The sequence below is a fragment of the Camelus ferus genome, chromosome 9, assembly GCF_009834535.1.
Source record: "Camelus ferus isolate YT-003-E chromosome 9, BCGSAC_Cfer_1.0, whole genome shotgun sequence".
Taxonomy (NCBI): Eukaryota; Metazoa; Chordata; class Mammalia; order Artiodactyla; family Camelidae; genus Camelus; species Camelus ferus.
In genome coordinates, this window is record NC_045704.1 from 77825073 (window position 1) to 77840998 (window position 15926).

The 15926-nt window shown below is 57.3% G+C and overlaps 1 protein-coding gene across 5 annotated transcripts; it reads left to right on the forward strand.

The window, feature by feature from the left end:
* The first annotated feature begins 755 nt into the window (after positions 1–755).
* On the forward strand, positions 756–12714 carry AMPD2 (adenosine monophosphate deaminase 2). 5 transcript variants are annotated; one of them, XM_014555296.2, is made up of 19 exons: positions 1826–2173; positions 4667–4828; positions 6036–6166; positions 6376–6506; positions 7149–7217; positions 7307–7418; positions 7658–7844; positions 8092–8233; positions 8345–8434; positions 8651–8780; positions 8947–9141; positions 9230–9361; positions 9585–9748; positions 9988–10114; positions 10205–10368; positions 10626–10746; positions 11033–11206; positions 11400–11510; positions 11633–12714. In XM_014555296.2, exons 1-19 carry the CDS (start codon positions 2083–2085, stop codon positions 11840–11842), a joined length of 2643 nt encoding a protein of 880 aa, XP_014410782.1. In that variant the 5' UTR covers positions 1826–2082; the 3' UTR covers positions 11843–12714. The 5 variants fall into 5 exon arrangements, with proteins under 5 accessions (XP_032343160.1, XP_006180020.1, XP_014410782.1 ...); XM_006179958.2 differs by lacking the exons at positions 1826–2173; positions 4667–4828 and adding an exon at positions 809–1229; XM_032487270.1 differs by lacking the exon at positions 4667–4828.
* Positions 12715–15926: the final 3212 nt, after the last annotated feature.

Sequence of the window (15926 nt, forward strand, 5' to 3'; positions counted from 1 at the left end):
TAGGGGTGCTGGTTGGTGGGGTATCAGCAGTCCCCCAAACAGCCAAACTCCACTTCTTTCTAGGCTGCAAGGTAAATCAACCTGTGAGAGTGTCAACAGAGAACCAAGGCCAAGACCAAAGCAATGATAATAGGGAACATTAACTGAGTAGTAACTGCAAGCCATGCATTGTTCTAAGCACTTAACTTACATTGGTTCATTGACCCTAACAACCACCATATAAAGTAGGGTCCCTTGAACTCATTTTACAGGGTAAACAGAAGCACACATAAGTTAATAAAATTCCCAGCAGCAGTCAGGAAGTAGGTGGAGTCTGGAATTGAACTCAGGCATTCTGACGTCAGAGCCTAAGCTCTTAACCAACAAATACAGAAATAAATGTGGGAAGGGGAGGCAGAATTGCAGCGCACACCCCGCCTAGCTACACCTGCCTGCGTAAAAAGAGCACAGACCTCGAGTAAGAATGCGGGTAGGACTTCTGCTAAAAGAATCCTGGGACAATAATAAGAGCTATCTTTTCTTGGGCACTGGCTTTGTGCCAGGCACCATGCAAAGGTGCTTAAGTTTAATCTTCACAATAACCCCTTTGAGTGAGGTACTGCGATTACCCCATCTCATTTTACTTGTGCGGAAGCTGACGCACACAGCTTGCCCAAGACGCCACCGGGCCGATGCCGAGCGGCGGCTGCCCACGTGGCGCCGGGAAGAGGAAAAATGGCGGGGGCGGGGCTGGCTTGGCGGGGGCGGATCCGGGCAGGGGCGGGGCCATGGACCTGGCCGGGCCTGGGGCGGCGGAGACGCGAGCCAGCGCTGGTGAGGTTTTGGTGGGGTCGCACCTGTTGCGTGACTCCCCCACAGTGCAACTGCCGGAGTCCGAATCCAAATACCGAGAAATTGTGGGGAGAAGCCCAGAGGAGTTCCGGGTCCCGCTCTCTGGGGAGCACGTGGCTCGCCCGCCTCTCGAGTGCCGGGTTGGGGGTCGGGACTCCGGGGTCTCCAAGGCCAGTGCAGCGGCCCAGGTTGGTGAGGGTCCGCCTGCCGCCAGCTGGCAATTTGAAAGACTGCATTACTTCCCCCATCTCAGTGCCAGAGTAGGGACCCTTACAGCGACTTGGCGGGGTCTGGACCCCAGCTCTCCTCCCCTCCCTCGCTACCCGGCTTCCTGGCGGTGCAGACCCTGGCGAGCAGACGCCCCGGAACCCCTCAGAGCTCGAGCAGTATGGCCTCAGGTGAGTGTATGTGCGTGTGTTGGGGGGCAGGGTCTTTGGGACAGAGAGGTGCAGTGGCCAGGGTGACAAGAGGGTGGGCACAGCCTGCAGACCTAGGGAACATGGCCGGGTCCTCCTGGGGAGGACCTAGAGCGCAAAGCCTGAGTGTGGAAAGACAGAAGGTAAAGTCAGAAGCCGATGGGGTCTCTTTCCCAGACCCCAGAGAAGCCCCTGCCACCTGGCCTCCCTGCCTTTCCAGAGGGTAGCTTCTGCTGGACAGTGGAATTTTCCCAAGACAGGCTCCTCCCTAGTGGGCTTGGATTCTCAGTTCTACCCTATCTTCTCAGAGCTGGGCTACCCCTGAGTCTGGGGGTCAGAGGAGGAAGAGGGTCTGGGCTTTCACGGAGTCCGCCTGCCCTGAGAGGAAAGTGTCCTGCGCTTGGGGAAGCTTGCGCTGGATCTCTCTCTATTATTTTTTTTTTCTCCCAGGCTGGCTGGACCAGTTAGCCTGGACTTTGACTCTTTTGCTCCAGAGCCCTGGCAAGGGCTCCTGAGGGGAATAGTGGAGCGCTGGGGCGGGCCCTTCCCCATCTTGTTTCCTCACCTCCATCCCCCAGACCCAGCTACTGTCAGTCGTCACGCCAGGGACTGAGGAGAAGAGGGGAGGGATAGGAGCGGGGATGGAGGCCCCCCCTCCTGAGGTTGCCTAGACAACATCTGAAATCGTGGCCAGGGCCTCTTCCGCCTGCGGGGCCTCTGCTTCCTGCATCAGTCACTCCCGCTGGGGGCGGGGCAGAGGAAGGGGTTGGATGTGGCAGAGCCAGGCCCAGCTGGTGCGGTTCAGACTCCCCCCGCCGTCTCCGCGGCCTGAGCCATGGCATCCTATTCATCTGGCTCCGGCAAACCCAAGGCCAAATATCCCTTTAAGAAGCGGGCCAGCCTGCAGGCTTCCTCTGCAGTACCAGGTGAGTGTGTGCTTCCTGGCCTCAGGCACTGGCTCTTACCCTCCCTACCTCTCACCCCGACCCCTAAGGAGGGGGGCTTCTCCTGCACCCTCTCTGCGGTGGTGCCTCTTGTTCTCCTCCAGGGTCAGCTGGCTTGGGAGGTGGTGTGGGGAGGAAGGTGGGGTGGAGGGTGACAGCTTTCTACGTCAGGGATGCTGTCCTCTGTAATGAGGAGTGGGCGTGGATGTGGGTGCAGCAAGAAGTGTATTTGCACACGTGTCAGCGGGTGGATGTACTAAGACTGCATGTGGAGTGTGTGTGAATGGAGTGGGGGATGTTTAGGACGGACTGGTTTGCGGACTGGCCACCCTGCTGGCAGCTGTGCCTTTACCAGACAGGCTTAGGCTGTCCTTCCTGCGGTTAGTTCCTTGTTCTGGGTTCCCAGATCTCCAGCCCTCTTAGTGGGGGGGTCTGACGTTAGGGCACACCTATTGTTGCCAGTCGTCCAGGGGCTGGGGGCTCAACTGTACCTTTCATTTGCAGTTTGCTCATTCCTGGTGTGTCTTGTGAGCTTCCTCAGAAGTATGGGGTATCCTTAGGTCAGGCCCATGCAGGGACTAAGGCTGGGGCCACTGCCCACCTGCGTGTGCTCCTACACCCTTTGGTTCGGCTCCCATTCCAGTAAGCATCTCTGCACCATTTGGAGCAGGCAGCGGGGTGCGGCTGTGCCCATCTCCCTGAGGGCTCGGCAGCCTGGGTCTGTGTTGCTGAGGGATATGTACCTGCCACCTGCTGTGCCCCCAGGCGTTTAGGCTAAGGAAAGACCACGCCCACTTTGGTGACCAGGTGAAGCCAGTCTTCCCCCAGCAGCTGTCTGTGTCTATAGTGTGCTTTTTCTTATGCCTACTTCCTGTTTTTCTTAAGCCCTGTAGATGCTGGTCTGAGGTCTGCACTGTTTTGTGTTCTCTGTGCCCAGGTCTGTGCCTCCAGAGGGTGTGTCCACTGGGGCTAAATCTGTGCACCTTTGGGTGGTCACATGATGGGAGGATCTGATACTTGTGGGTCAAAGCCTTGGGTACCTCTCTGTCTGCGAAGGCAGTCTTGGCAGTGAGTCAGGTGGGTAGATGGTTGGCAGGAATCTTGGAGTTGGTGGGAGTGGCTGGGGAGTAGCCCCTCTGGCTTTTGGGCAACCCTCCCTGTGTGTGTGTGTGTGTGTGTGTTTGTGTGTTCCTGTGTCACAGACCCTGGGAATAGGGACTAGCAGACAGCTGGGTCTTCTAGACCTGACCTCAGGGAATGTAGAAGTTACTGCCTGTCTTGTCACCTCTAGTGAACTGTGGCAGTCCTGCACGTGGCATGGCAGACTGAGGGGATGGCTCTGCTTGCTGGAACCTGTCCTGGTCACCCCAGCATTTCTGTGGGAGCCCTGGGTCACCCTGCTAGGAGAAGGGGTTGAGATTAGGGCATTGACTCAGTTCTGCTGACCCAATACAGACCAGCCCTGGAGGTCTGTGGTCGGCCCCCTGGAGGGGGTTAGCAGTCTGGAGCAGTTGTGTAGGATCCGGGTTCTTGGGGGGAAGTTAGGCTGTGTCTTACACCCTGGAGGTGTTCCTCTTTCTGCTTTGCCCTCTTCCAAGAAAGAGATAGTGTTCACCCTCCGCCAATTCTGTTCTCTTCACACCCTTCACTGCTTGTTGCCTTCGCCTATGCGGGGCCCAGAACCTCTCAGCTCCCTAATGGACGGGACTGCACGTGGGAAGTGTTTGGAGGGTCCCAGGAGCTCTTAATCGCAGATGATGGTGTTTTCCAGACTACTTGCAAAGCTGTATCTCTGAGCGCCTTATGGCAGCTGTGGCTAGGCAGGGCAGGACCCCTTATCACCCTGTTGTAGGCAGACTTGAAGCCTTCAGAAGGGAGAGAACTGCCTGTAAGTGGGAACAGTCAGACTCAACTCCTCCAAATTCTAGTCCCAAACCTCTCCTCCTGGGCAGTTTGTTCCCGATGATAGGCTTGGACAGGGTTTGGAGGTCTAAGGGCCATGAACCAGTCCCCTGGGTAGCAGGGAAGCTCCATAACTGGTCCCGACCTGGACTGAGCCTCTTCCTCGGCTGCCAGCCAGCTCCTCTCCCTGGCAGAGGCCCTGTCTCTCCCAAGGGACCCCATAGTCAGGGTCCCACAGGACAGTGGTGAGCAAAACAAGGCCACTGGGCCACGGAAGCTGGCCGGGGGCTGTTGGGTATGGAGATGAGGAGGGCTGCTTGACCCCTCCTACCCCTTGGCTAGCCAGGCCCTACACACTATCCCCTAGGGCACTGCATTTTAAGAAGTCTTGTCCCCTCCCTGCCAACCTGCCCTGCCCATATCAGCCTGCCTGCTTCTCCCCCTTGGGGGCCCCACTTTGGGCTGGGCCCGGGGACTGTAGAGCTTAAGGCCCTGTTCAGTTTTGAGGTTGCTCATCTCTCCCAACTCTGATACTCCTTCCCTTGATTTCTGTGCTTTCTTGAACTTCCCCAGCCCCCTGCTCGCCGTCATCCCAGGGTCTCCCCTGCATGCAGCTGCACTTGGTACAGCCCGTGCCGGCCCCTGAGCTGTCCTGGGGGACTGGCTGCAGCTCCACTCAGCAAACAGACGGGCAAGGGGCACAGGGCTGCTGGCCGGAGCTGCCTGACTCTGCAGGTAGGGGCCAGGGAGGCACCAGGGTGAGTGGGCGCTGGGTCCTGGATCTGGGGCAGGTACCCCTTCTTCTCTTGTCCAGCCTTGGGACAGGACTCCAGCGTATTGGAAAGTGGGCCCAGAGACTTTAAGGCGCGCTACCTGGGTAGAGACCCAGTCCGTCCCTGAGTCACGGTGGAGAGGGAAAGGAGGGTGCCAGAGGGGAGTACCCCCTGGACTGGCTGGGAGAGCTTCCTGCTGGGGAAGGTGGGACAGAGGAGCCCTGGGAGGGTCCTTTGGGGAGGGCTGGGAGCTCAGACAGCCCCTCTAGACTGTCATTTCAAAGCCTTTAGTGCCAGCCTCTTGGTGGAAGCTGAGGAATTCAGCCCTCCCTGGAGAGAGACTCTGGCTTCTGATACTCCCTTCCCCAGGCCCTCCCCAGGGCCTCCGGCCCAGATCCTGGGGCCTCTGAGTGGCGCAGACTGTTTGTGGCAGATCCCTTTGGAGGGGCAGCCAGCAGTGGGAGGGGAGGGCTGGGTCCAGGGCACATCTTGGCCATCTTGGGGTCCTGGGAAGGAGGGCAGGCTTCTAGCAAGGAGGTAAGGTTCCTGCTGCCAACCATGTCCCCCACTTCTTCTCCTCCTCTTTCTTTGAAGCCTGGTTCCCAGGTCAGAGCTGAGTGGCAGAGCTCTGTAGGTCTAGGGTATCAGGCACAGGCCCTGGCCCTCGCAAGGAGGATCTGCTAGTCCAGAGGCAGGTCTGATCCTGGACTGCCTGCCCTTGGAAGCTGTACACTGGGGATCGCTGGTGCGGCCACGAGCTCCTTAATGAGCACCTGGTGCGTGCGTGTGTGCGTGTGTGTGTACATGGACACATGGGTGCCTGCCTGTAGGAGGTACTCACATGGAGGTTCTCTCATGGCCTGATGGAGTGGCTTCTAGTCCAGAATTCAGATTTTTATTCCTGGGGTGAATGAATCTACTTGTTCTAGGGGGCAGACTTGGGACCCCACCCCTGAGCCTGGAATGGGTGAGGGGTCTCCATGCCAAACTGCAAGTGAGGTCCTTTGAGAGCCCCACACAGACTCACTTTTCAGCCTGTGAGGAGGGACTGCCTGCTTTCCAGGCTCTGGCCTCTCTCCGGGCTGGCGTAAGGCAGGCAGGGGCCCAGGGCTTCCAGTGTACCCAGGCCCTGCCCTCCACCCTTTGACCCTGCATCACTGTCTCCACAGAGGCTCGGGGTGGGCTGGGGGCCCCTCCGCTGCAGTCTGCCCGATCCCTGCCAGGCCCTGCCCCCTGCCTCAAGCACTTCCCGCTCGACCTGCGCACGTCTATGGATGGCAAATGCAAGGAGATCGCCGAGGTATCACCTGGCAGCGTACCCTGTGCCCCCTAGCACTGTCCCGACGCATAGTCTGCTCCCTGCACCCCTCCCTCTCAGCTGTCCCCTTACTTCACGCTTGGCTGTGCCCTGATCCCTATCCTGGCCCAGGTACCCCCAGCTTCTGAGCCCTCACCCTATCCCCAGACCCTGAGGACTAGGCCACACTAACCTTCCTTCCCTCCCACCAGGAGCTCTTCAGCCGCTCCCTGGCTGAGAGTGAACTCCGTAGTGCCCCATACGAGTTCCCCGAAGAGAGCCCCATCGAACAGCTGGAGGAGCGGCGGCAGCGCCTGGAGAGGCAGATCAGCCAGGATGTCAAGTGAGCCTCAGCCAGGCCGGCAGCCTCTGGGTGGGGACACAGCCCGGCAGCCTCAGGGTTGGGACACAGCCAGGCAGCCTCGGGGTGGAGACACAGCCAGGTAGCCATGGGGTAGGGACATGGCCATGCAGCCATGGGGTGGGGACACAGCCAAGCAGCCTCGAGGTGGGGACACAGCCAGGCAGCCATGGGGTGGGGGTATACAGCCAGGTAGCCATGGGGCTGGGGTGAGGACATAGCCAGACAGCTATGGTGGGGAGTACAGTCAACATGGGGTTGGCGGGGGAGGGGTACAGAGTATGCTGCCCATCATCCCGTCTCTGTCCAGGTGCTTCCATTTCTGTTCTCTTCCAATCAGTCCTCTCTCTGGGGCCCCCTGGGGAGGCAGCATAGAGCAGTAGTGTGAAATGCAGACTTTGGAGTCAGGCTGCTGGGTTCTGGTTCTGTCTTCTACCCATCATTGTGGCCTGGAATGCGTTTCTTGACTTCTGGGTGTGCTTTCTCATCTCTGATGTGGGGCAAGAGCAGCACCCAGGCACAGGGTTCTGCAGCCCTGTGAGGACCACAGGTGACAGCACATGCACAGCACCTGGGAGCAAGAACCTCACCATCTGCCTGACCTCTCACCCCTCTCACCTCTAGGCTGGAGCCAGACATCCTGCTTCGGGCAAAGCAAGATTTCCTGAAGACGGACAGTGACTCGGACCTCCAGTGAGGAGGGCAGAGGAGTGCAGGGGATGAAGGGCAGGGCCTGTCTTACTGTTGCCTCCAACTCCCTCCCTTGTATCTTCCATTTGTAGGCTCTACAAGGAGCAGGGTGAGGGGCAGGGTGACCGGGGCCTGCGGGAGCGTGATGTGGTGCTGGAACGGGAATTTCAGCGGGTCACCATCTCCGGGGAGGAGAAGTGTGGGGTGAGTGTTCCCATCCCCAGGGTTCTGTGGGCTTCCTGAGACTGGAGAGTTGGGGGTAGAGGCTAGAGATGGTGTTTCTCTTTCTGAAAGCTGGAGGGGCAGAGATTCTGGCTGGGAGCTAGTTGCTGTGCTGGAAACAGAATAGTGTATTTCTGGGGTCAAGATCTCAGGGAAGAGGTGTGAGTGAGCCAGGTGTGGATCTGAGACAGTCGAGAGTGATCCTTTATGCCTGTCTCCAGGTACCATTTACAGACCTGCTGGACGCAGCCAAGAGTGTGGTGCGGGCGCTCTTCATCCGGGAGAAGTACATGGCCCTGTCTCTGCAGAGCTTCTGCCCCACCACCCGCCGGTACCTGCAGCAGCTGGCCGAGAAGCCTCTGGAGACACGGACCTATGAGCAGGGCCCTGACACCCCTGTGTCTGCTGGTGGGACCCCCATACCTGCCCTACTCCAAGTGCCCTGGTGTCCCAGGCTCCCTGAGTTTGGGGCTCAGGAACCCCTGTCTGCTTCTTACCACACCTGGGCTCATTCCAGCCTCTTGGAGTGAAGGGGGTGGAGACAGCTGTCTTACTGGGGCCTCTGATGTCTCTCACCCTCTGCGGGGCCTCTGGGCCTGGCAGCGGGTGGCCTGGAAGATCCCAGGCCCTGACTCCACCCTCTTCATCCCTGCAGATGCCCCGGTGCACCCCCCTGCGCTGGAGCAGCACCCATATGAGCACTGTGAACCAAGCACCATGCCGGGGGACCTGGGCTTGGGTCTCCGCATGGTGCGGGGCGTGGTGCACGTCTACACCCGCAGGGAACCTGATGAGCAGTAAGAGGGTTGTGGGGCGTGCTGGTGGGGAGTTGCGGGGTGCTGCATTGGCTCGGGAGGGTCCACAGGGCCTGGCTTGCTCTTTTCACTCAAGTTCCCACTCCGCTCCAGTTGCTCAGAAGTGGAGCTGCCATACCCCGACCTTCAGGAATTTGTGGCAGATGTCAATGTGCTGATGGCTCTGATTATCAATGGCCCCATGTGAGTCCCTGCCTGTCCCATAATCTCGGCTCCTCTCCGAGCCTGGATTCTTCTAGCCCCAGCCCTGCCCCAGACACCTGTTAACCCAGTCATCTGCTGCTCCCTTGGCAGCCTCAGTTCTGCACTCTCCCGCCTCCTCCCTCTGCTCTGCCACCCAGGCCCTCCCAGGTACTTCCCTGCAGGCCTGAGCCCCTGCCTGGTTCTCCTTCTGTCCAGAAAATCCTTCTGTTACCGCCGCCTGCAGTATCTGAGCTCCAAATTCCAGATGCATGTGCTGCTTAACGAGATGAAGGAGCTGGCTGCCCAGAAGAAAGTGCCACACCGAGATTTCTACAACATCCGCAAGGTAGGCCCTCCCCCCGTGGCCTGACCCTGCACCCCTGCCCAGCCTCCCTCTCCGGGGCCTGGGCCCCGACCCAGCATGCAGTTTGGAGAGTCCTCTCCCATCCCACCTCCCAGGCCCCAGACTGTCCCGGCCTCCAGTGGACTCAGCAGCTCCCTTCCCTGCCCAGGTGGACACGCACATCCATGCCTCGTCCTGCATGAACCAGAAGCATCTGCTTCGCTTCATCAAACGGGCAATGAAGCGGCACCTGGAGGAGATCGTGCACGTGGAGCAGGGTCGCGAACAGACGCTGCGGGAGGTCTTTGAGAGCATGAATCTCACTGCCTACGACCTGAGTGTGGACACGCTCGACGTGCACGCGGTCTGTCGCAGTGGTACAGGGGCTGAGGGGTTGGGCCAGTGTGTGGGCCGTGGGTCAGAGGTGACCTGGGCCTGCTCATCTTCCCCAGGACAGGAACACCTTCCATCGCTTTGACAAGTTCAATGCCAAATACAACCCTATTGGGGAGTCTGTCCTCCGAGAGATCTTCATCAAGACCGACAACAGGGTTTCTGGGAAGTACTTTGCTCACATCATCAAGGTAAGGAGACATGGCTGCCGGGGCCCATGTACAAGGCCAGTGTCAGCCTTAGGCAGCCCTCCCCCGACTAAGTGAGAGCCTGGGTGGCTGGGGGCTCGCCTTGGTGGGTGGGGAGTGTGGGTAAGAGGCATGAAGAGGTCTGACCGAGGCACATCTGGTGGGTGCGAAGACAGGGACGGGTGAGAAGCCTGTGGGTGACAGTTGCCCCATGCGTGTCACTCAGGAGGTGATGTCGGACCTGGAGGAGAGTAAATACCAGAATGCGGAGCTTCGACTCTCCATCTACGGGCGCTCAAGGGACGAGTGGGACAAGCTGGCGCGCTGGGCAGTGATGCACCGTGTACACTCTCCCAACGTGCGCTGGCTCGTGCAGGTGCCCCGCCTCTTGTGAGTGTCCCTTGGAATGGGAGGGAACACGGGGAGCAGAGTTCAAGGGGCCAGGGCCTGCCTCCTGCCCTCCTGGGATGGCTGACCCTCCCCTGTCCCAGCTAAGCACTGGGAGCAGGAGGGGCCTCCTAGTTCTACTCACAGCCTGTCTAGGCCGGCCTACCCAATATGGTTCAGAAGGGCTTCTGTGATTTTGGCTCTGACCTGCACACACTTGTGTGCATATGTCTCACCTGCAGTGATGTGTACCGTACGAAGGGCCAGCTGGCCAACTTCCAGGAGATGCTAGAGAACATCTTCCTGCCACTGTTCGAGGCTACCATCCACCCTGCCAGCCACCCGGAGCTGCACCTCTTCTTGGAGCACGTCAGTGGGTGGCCCAGGGGTGGGTAGGGGAGGACATCCCGCCTCAGGCCCAGCTGTAGCTCTGGGCCTGACCCCAGGGTCCCATGCCAGGTGGATGGCTTTGACAGCGTGGACGATGAGTCTAAGCCCGAGAACCACGTCTTCAACATGGAGAGCCCCCTCCCCGAGGCTTGGGTGGAGGAGGACAACCCACCCTATGCCTACTACCTGTACTACACCTTCGCCAACATGGCCATGCTGAACCACCTGCGCAGGTGTCTGCTCCGCCGGTGCTGGGTCTCTGCTCACCCTACCGTCTCTTCCCCAACAGGCCTTGCTCTGGGCCTACCCGGGGCTAGGGCCACCAGATTCCTGACCCACCTCTTGTCCTCAGTCCTGGACCCAATGGGTTCCTTCTCTCCCCTTGGGGCTCCATGGCTTACCCCTGTCCTCTGGTCCTAGTCACCATGTGGGGACTCAGGAGCCCAGGCAGGCCAGGCTTGGGACCTGACACTGTCTTCATGCTCCCCAGGCAGAGGGGCTTCCACACGTTTGTGCTGAGGCCGCACTGTGGGGAGGCCGGGCCCATCCACCACCTGGTGTCGGCCTTCATGCTGGCTGAGAACATCTCACATGGGCTCCTTCTGCGCAAGGTCAGGCTCTGCACCCCAGCCTCTGCTCCCCGCGGTTCCCCTCCTCCCAGCCCTTCGGGCCTCTTCAGTTTCTGAGTGAGAAGGCTTATCCACCCCTAGCTTGGACCCCAGCCTCTACACCAAAGCCCCAACTAGGGTTCTGACAATAACTGACCCTCCGTACCTCAGGCCCAGCCTGGGCTGTCCGCCACCCACAACGGTGGCCTGTGCTCCCCAGAACCAGGTGCCCCCTCCAGCCTCGAAGGCCGCCTGACAGGCCCGCCCTGCCCTCCCTACTGCCCACCAGGCCCCGGTCCTGCAGTACTTGTACTACCTGGCCCAGATCGGCATCGCCATGTCCCCGCTCAGCAACAACAGCCTCTTCCTCAGCTACCACCGGAACCCGCTCCCCGAGTACCTGTCCCGCGGCCTCATGGTCTCGCTGTCCACCGATGATCCCCTGCAGTTCCATTTCACCAAGGTCAGCACCCAGCGGGCAGCCAGGTGGGTGGGTTTCCTGGGACAGGAAGGCCACCCGGACGTGGTGGGGAGGTCTCACGGCTGGTGCTGCCCTCTGCTGGTGGAGTGCAGCAGGCTGTGTGGCAAGTCCCAAGTCCGTGGGAGGGTCAGGCGGCAGCCCGTTGCACCTGCCTGAGGGAGCCTGGCCTGTGCAGGAGCCGCTGATGGAGGAGTACAGCATCGCCACCCAGGTGTGGAAGCTCAGCTCCTGTGATATGTGTGAGCTGGCGCGCAACAGTGTGCTCATGAGTGGCTTCTCCCATAAGGTACTGCACCCCTCCCACCCTCGGCATCCCCTCTCCTCCCCTGCCTTACATTTGGGAAGGTCCCAGGGGCCCTGGCCCCTCAGAGCTGGTTGCAGCCCTGCCCATTACCCCCACCCCTGCAGGTAAAGAGCCACTGGCTGGGACCCAACTACACCAAGGAGGGCCCCGAGGGTAATGATATCCGCCGCACCAACGTGCCGGACATCCGCGTGGGCTACCGCCATGAGACCCTGTGCCAGGAGCTGGCGCTCATCACGCAGGCCGTGCAGAGCGAGATGCTGGAGACCATCCCGGAGGAGGCGGGCATCACCATGAGCCCAGGGCCTCAGTGAGCCCAGCTCACGTAGTGCCCCACATCTTGGCACCTTGGCCACGTTCTGTCCTCAGACCCCTCCCATGCTCTTGTGGTCTCTGCATGTGTCCATTCTTCTTTGTCCTGTCCTGCATGTCTCTACCTGTATCTGTCCCTGTGCCGCCCCAGGGAAAGTGGTGCCCAGGATCTGCTTTGCCCTTGTCTTGGCTCAAGTGGCATCTGATGGCCCAGGTTGGAGGGCTGCCCTGCTGGTGGCCCTGTCCCAGGATCCTTTGAAGCCTGGCTGTCCTGCGGGCATCTCAGTGTCTGCAGGAGCTAGGGATGGTTGTGGGGGGCTGGCCCCTCTAATTCTTGGGGTCCTGTTTAGGCAAACCCGAGCTTTGGCTGGGGCTTGAGTTTAGGCCACTGCCTTGTTTATGTGGCCGAGGGGCAGTCAGGTGGGGCCTGTACACATGTGTTACGGGCACGAGCTGCTGGGAATCTGGGGAGTTCCAGCAGCCCTGAGGGAGGTAAAATTGGTTGAGTTGCAGCCATGGCTGCCTGGACTCGAGCCCCGGAGGTGCTGGACCACCACCTCCGCCAAGTCACTGCCCAGTCGCTCTCTCCGTCCTTCCCCTGGTCCACGTGCTTCTCTGGTGTCAGCTTCCTGTGCCTCTGTGGGAGGGGGCAGCCGCCCATGCTATGTCTGGGGCCACTGCAGCTGGAGGGTCCTGGATTGGCCACTAGCCCTGGGGGCAATCCCCACTATGGTCCCCAGAGTTTTGACCAGACCTGGGTCCCACCTGGTCCCCTGTGTTGTGTTCTGGACCGAGGCCTTTGCTGTGAAATGCAGTATTTCATACAATCCCATCTTTCCTAGTGCATGAAAAATAAAGATTATTTAAGTAATGAGGCAGGTGGGGTCTCTGTTGGGAGTGGGAGAGCGATGGTGCATGGTGGCTGAGTTTGGGTCTAGGAGCATTGTGGATGGAGGTACAGCAGATTCTGAGGGGAGCGACTAGGCTTGGCTGAGTGTGTTTGTGCATGTGGAAACTGACAAAGGAAGCAGGGTGGGAGGAGAGGCCCACTGGGGACCCATCTGCTGCCCCTAGTTCCCCTGTCCAAACTGCTCCCTTGGAAGTGGACATTTGGCCCCATGTCCAGGGTACATCCCTGTCGCACCAGTTTGAGGAGTAGCATCCCCTTTCCACCTTATTTCCTCCTCACTTCCAGCCTCCTAGGATAGCCTGGTGGATGTGGGAATGTGCACTTACATCCAGACCTGAGGCCAGTGGTTCTCAGACTCTGAGACATCAGGCTCTTTCGGAGGAGCTTGTTTAAAATGCCATTTCCAGGTCCTGCCCTCAGAGATTCTGATTCAGTAGGTGGGAGGCGGAGCACAGAAATCAGCAGGCTCCTGTCAGATTCTCTTGTAATGGGTTGGAACTAGGCTGTGCCTTCTGAATCCAAGCTTAACCAACTTGGCTTCACTCCCATTTAATACACAATTTCTGGAGCACCTCCTTGGGTACAGAGGTTGCTGGAGTCTGTTGCCTGTAAAGGAGGAGAGTGGAATGTGTCCTGTGCTGTGCAGGGTCTTGTGTTGATGATAGAGAAGCTGTTGGCCATGCTGCTGCTGAGTGGGGAGATAAACAGACCCGCTGCTTCAGAAATGATTAGCTCTAGAACAGTGTGAGCGTGTGTAACTGGGGGCTGTGAGGCAGCAGGAGGCTGGCGTCCTCCCAGCTCCGGGCAGCTCGCTCTGCTCCAGCCCCGCCTCTCTCCCCGGTCCGTCTGGGCAGAAGCTCCCCTGCTGCTGCCACCTCCTGATGGCCCCTAGCCGGGCTCGCTCCTGCCCTAGACCCAGGGTCCTTCCGTCTCCAGAAGGCAGCTCTGGCCAGTCTGTTCTAGCCATCCACATGATGTAGAGCAGAACGATAGAGCTGGGTGATGAGCGAGAGGTTGTACAAGTCTGGCTGATTTCTGGTTGGGGAAACCCGCTCAGCAGGTGCAGCTGGCTGGAGCCGGGGGAGGTCGGCGTCCAGGGCTCCCTACCCCACACTGGGCCCTGTCTGCCCAAGGAAGGATGCTTTTCTAAGCTGAAGGGAACTTACTTTTCAAGGACGTGAATGTATCTAATAATAAATTAGGTCATTTATAAGACAAGGAAGTGGATTAGGAGATCTTTCTAGAAAGCTCCTTGAAGGCAAGAACTGCCAGTCTCCTTTGCCAGCGCTTAGGACAGCAAAGACTCCATATTTACTCATTGAATTTGTCATATAATAGAATCCATTCCATTTTCTCATCCCTTGTACATTCTTAGTGTGCTGAGGCCTAGCCCCAAGAATATTACCAATTTAAAGAATTTCTTAGCTACATCTCCACTATTTTTTAAAACAACTTGCTTCTGTTTTTTTTGTTTCTCAGAACTCTTTTAAACATTTATTGAGAGCAAATAATTTAAAGACAGTAAGGCCTTCATACTTTTTCCTAACTGAAAAGAATAATTTTCATTAAAGAAATTTGGAAAGTACAGAAAAATGGCAAGGAGGAAAAAGCCCACTCATAAACCACCAAGTTCAACAACTATTTGATCATCTTCTGTATGTCTGAGACATGTTTATGTTTAAAATACATTTTACATATTTATTTCAGTTATTTTTTAAAAGGCATTTTGAGTTTTCACATATGTATAATTTTGTGTTTTAAAAACATTTTAACATCTTTCCTCATTTCAAGAAAATATTCTTTATAAATGTTAATTACTGTACACTCGCATGGTAGCCTCACCATATTTTATCATCAGGGCTTTTTTCTGTTAAGAATAACTATGGTCTGGGGTGGGAGATAAAGTTCAGTGGCAGAGCATGTGCTTGGTGTGCATGAGGTCCTGGGTTCAATCTCTGGTGCCAAAGAAAAAAAAATAAAACATAAAGCAAACAAACAAACAAAACACAAATTTAAAAAAAGAATAACTATAGTCTAATGTCGTGGCTACTACTGTTTGCTCTGGAGCCAGACCACTGGGGTTTGAATTTTGGCTCCACTGCTTACTGGCTGTGTGATCTTGGGCAAGTTACTGCTCCTCTCTGTGCCTCCAGGTCCTCGCCGATTTCATAGGGATAATAATAGCACTTTCCTCATGGGTTGATTTTGGATTCATTCAGTCAGTCCAATCTCTGGATATAAAACACTAAGCGCTCAATAAATGTTAGATGTTATTATCTTTGCATATAAGGCTTTACATATTATTCCTAGTCTAGATGGCCATGAGTGAAATGACCAGGTTCAAGATAACCTGTCCATCTCTGTCTGTCTATCTATCTACCATCTATCTATATTTACTGCTTCCAGATAGAATGAATCAAAGTGCGTAAGCCGAAATGAAGTCCTTTCCTTGCCCTCTGCTTCCCCCACTCCTCCCGTGCCGTCCTTCTACCTCCTTCCCTCTCTTGGAATCATTTCTTGCCCCTCCTTGGGTCCTGCTTGGGAGGTGCATGTGAAGAAGCAGCCTCTCCCTCCTCCCACTCCTCCCTGCATATTCGGGATCCAGGGCTTCTGCCTCTTGTGTGGAGGAGGGAGTGGAGTGACTGTGGGCAGCAGAGGGAATTTTAAAAACCGGTCTGCTCCAAAGGGCCCTAAACAGGGTGCAATAGAATAGGCAAACCAACTGACCTCGACCAGTCTTCCCTGCAGGGCCGGCCCTGAGTGAAGTCTACACCGGGGACTGTCCCTTGTCAGTCACAAAGCATGGCAACTGGGTGGCACTGAGGGCTGTGCCCAGCCACATTGCATCCTGCCCTGCCCTGCTCTGCTTTACCTCCTGGCGCCCCGTCCTGGGGGACCTGAGGGGACCAGGGGGGAGCTGGCTGTGCCCTCAGATGGGAGGGGTGGTAGGGTTTGGTTAGGATGACAGTGATCCTCATTTCCAAACCCTACATCAGAACATTCACCCCATCAAAGCATTGCCTCATTTGTAAATTTATTTATATAAAACTCCAATAAAGGTTTAAGCATTAAGTCACATTTAATCCAACATTTGGCAAATCACTTTGTTTTGAAAATGAGAATAAAGTTGCCCAAATTAGGATGCCCTGGACCCCCTGGGGTGAATGCTTTTGCAG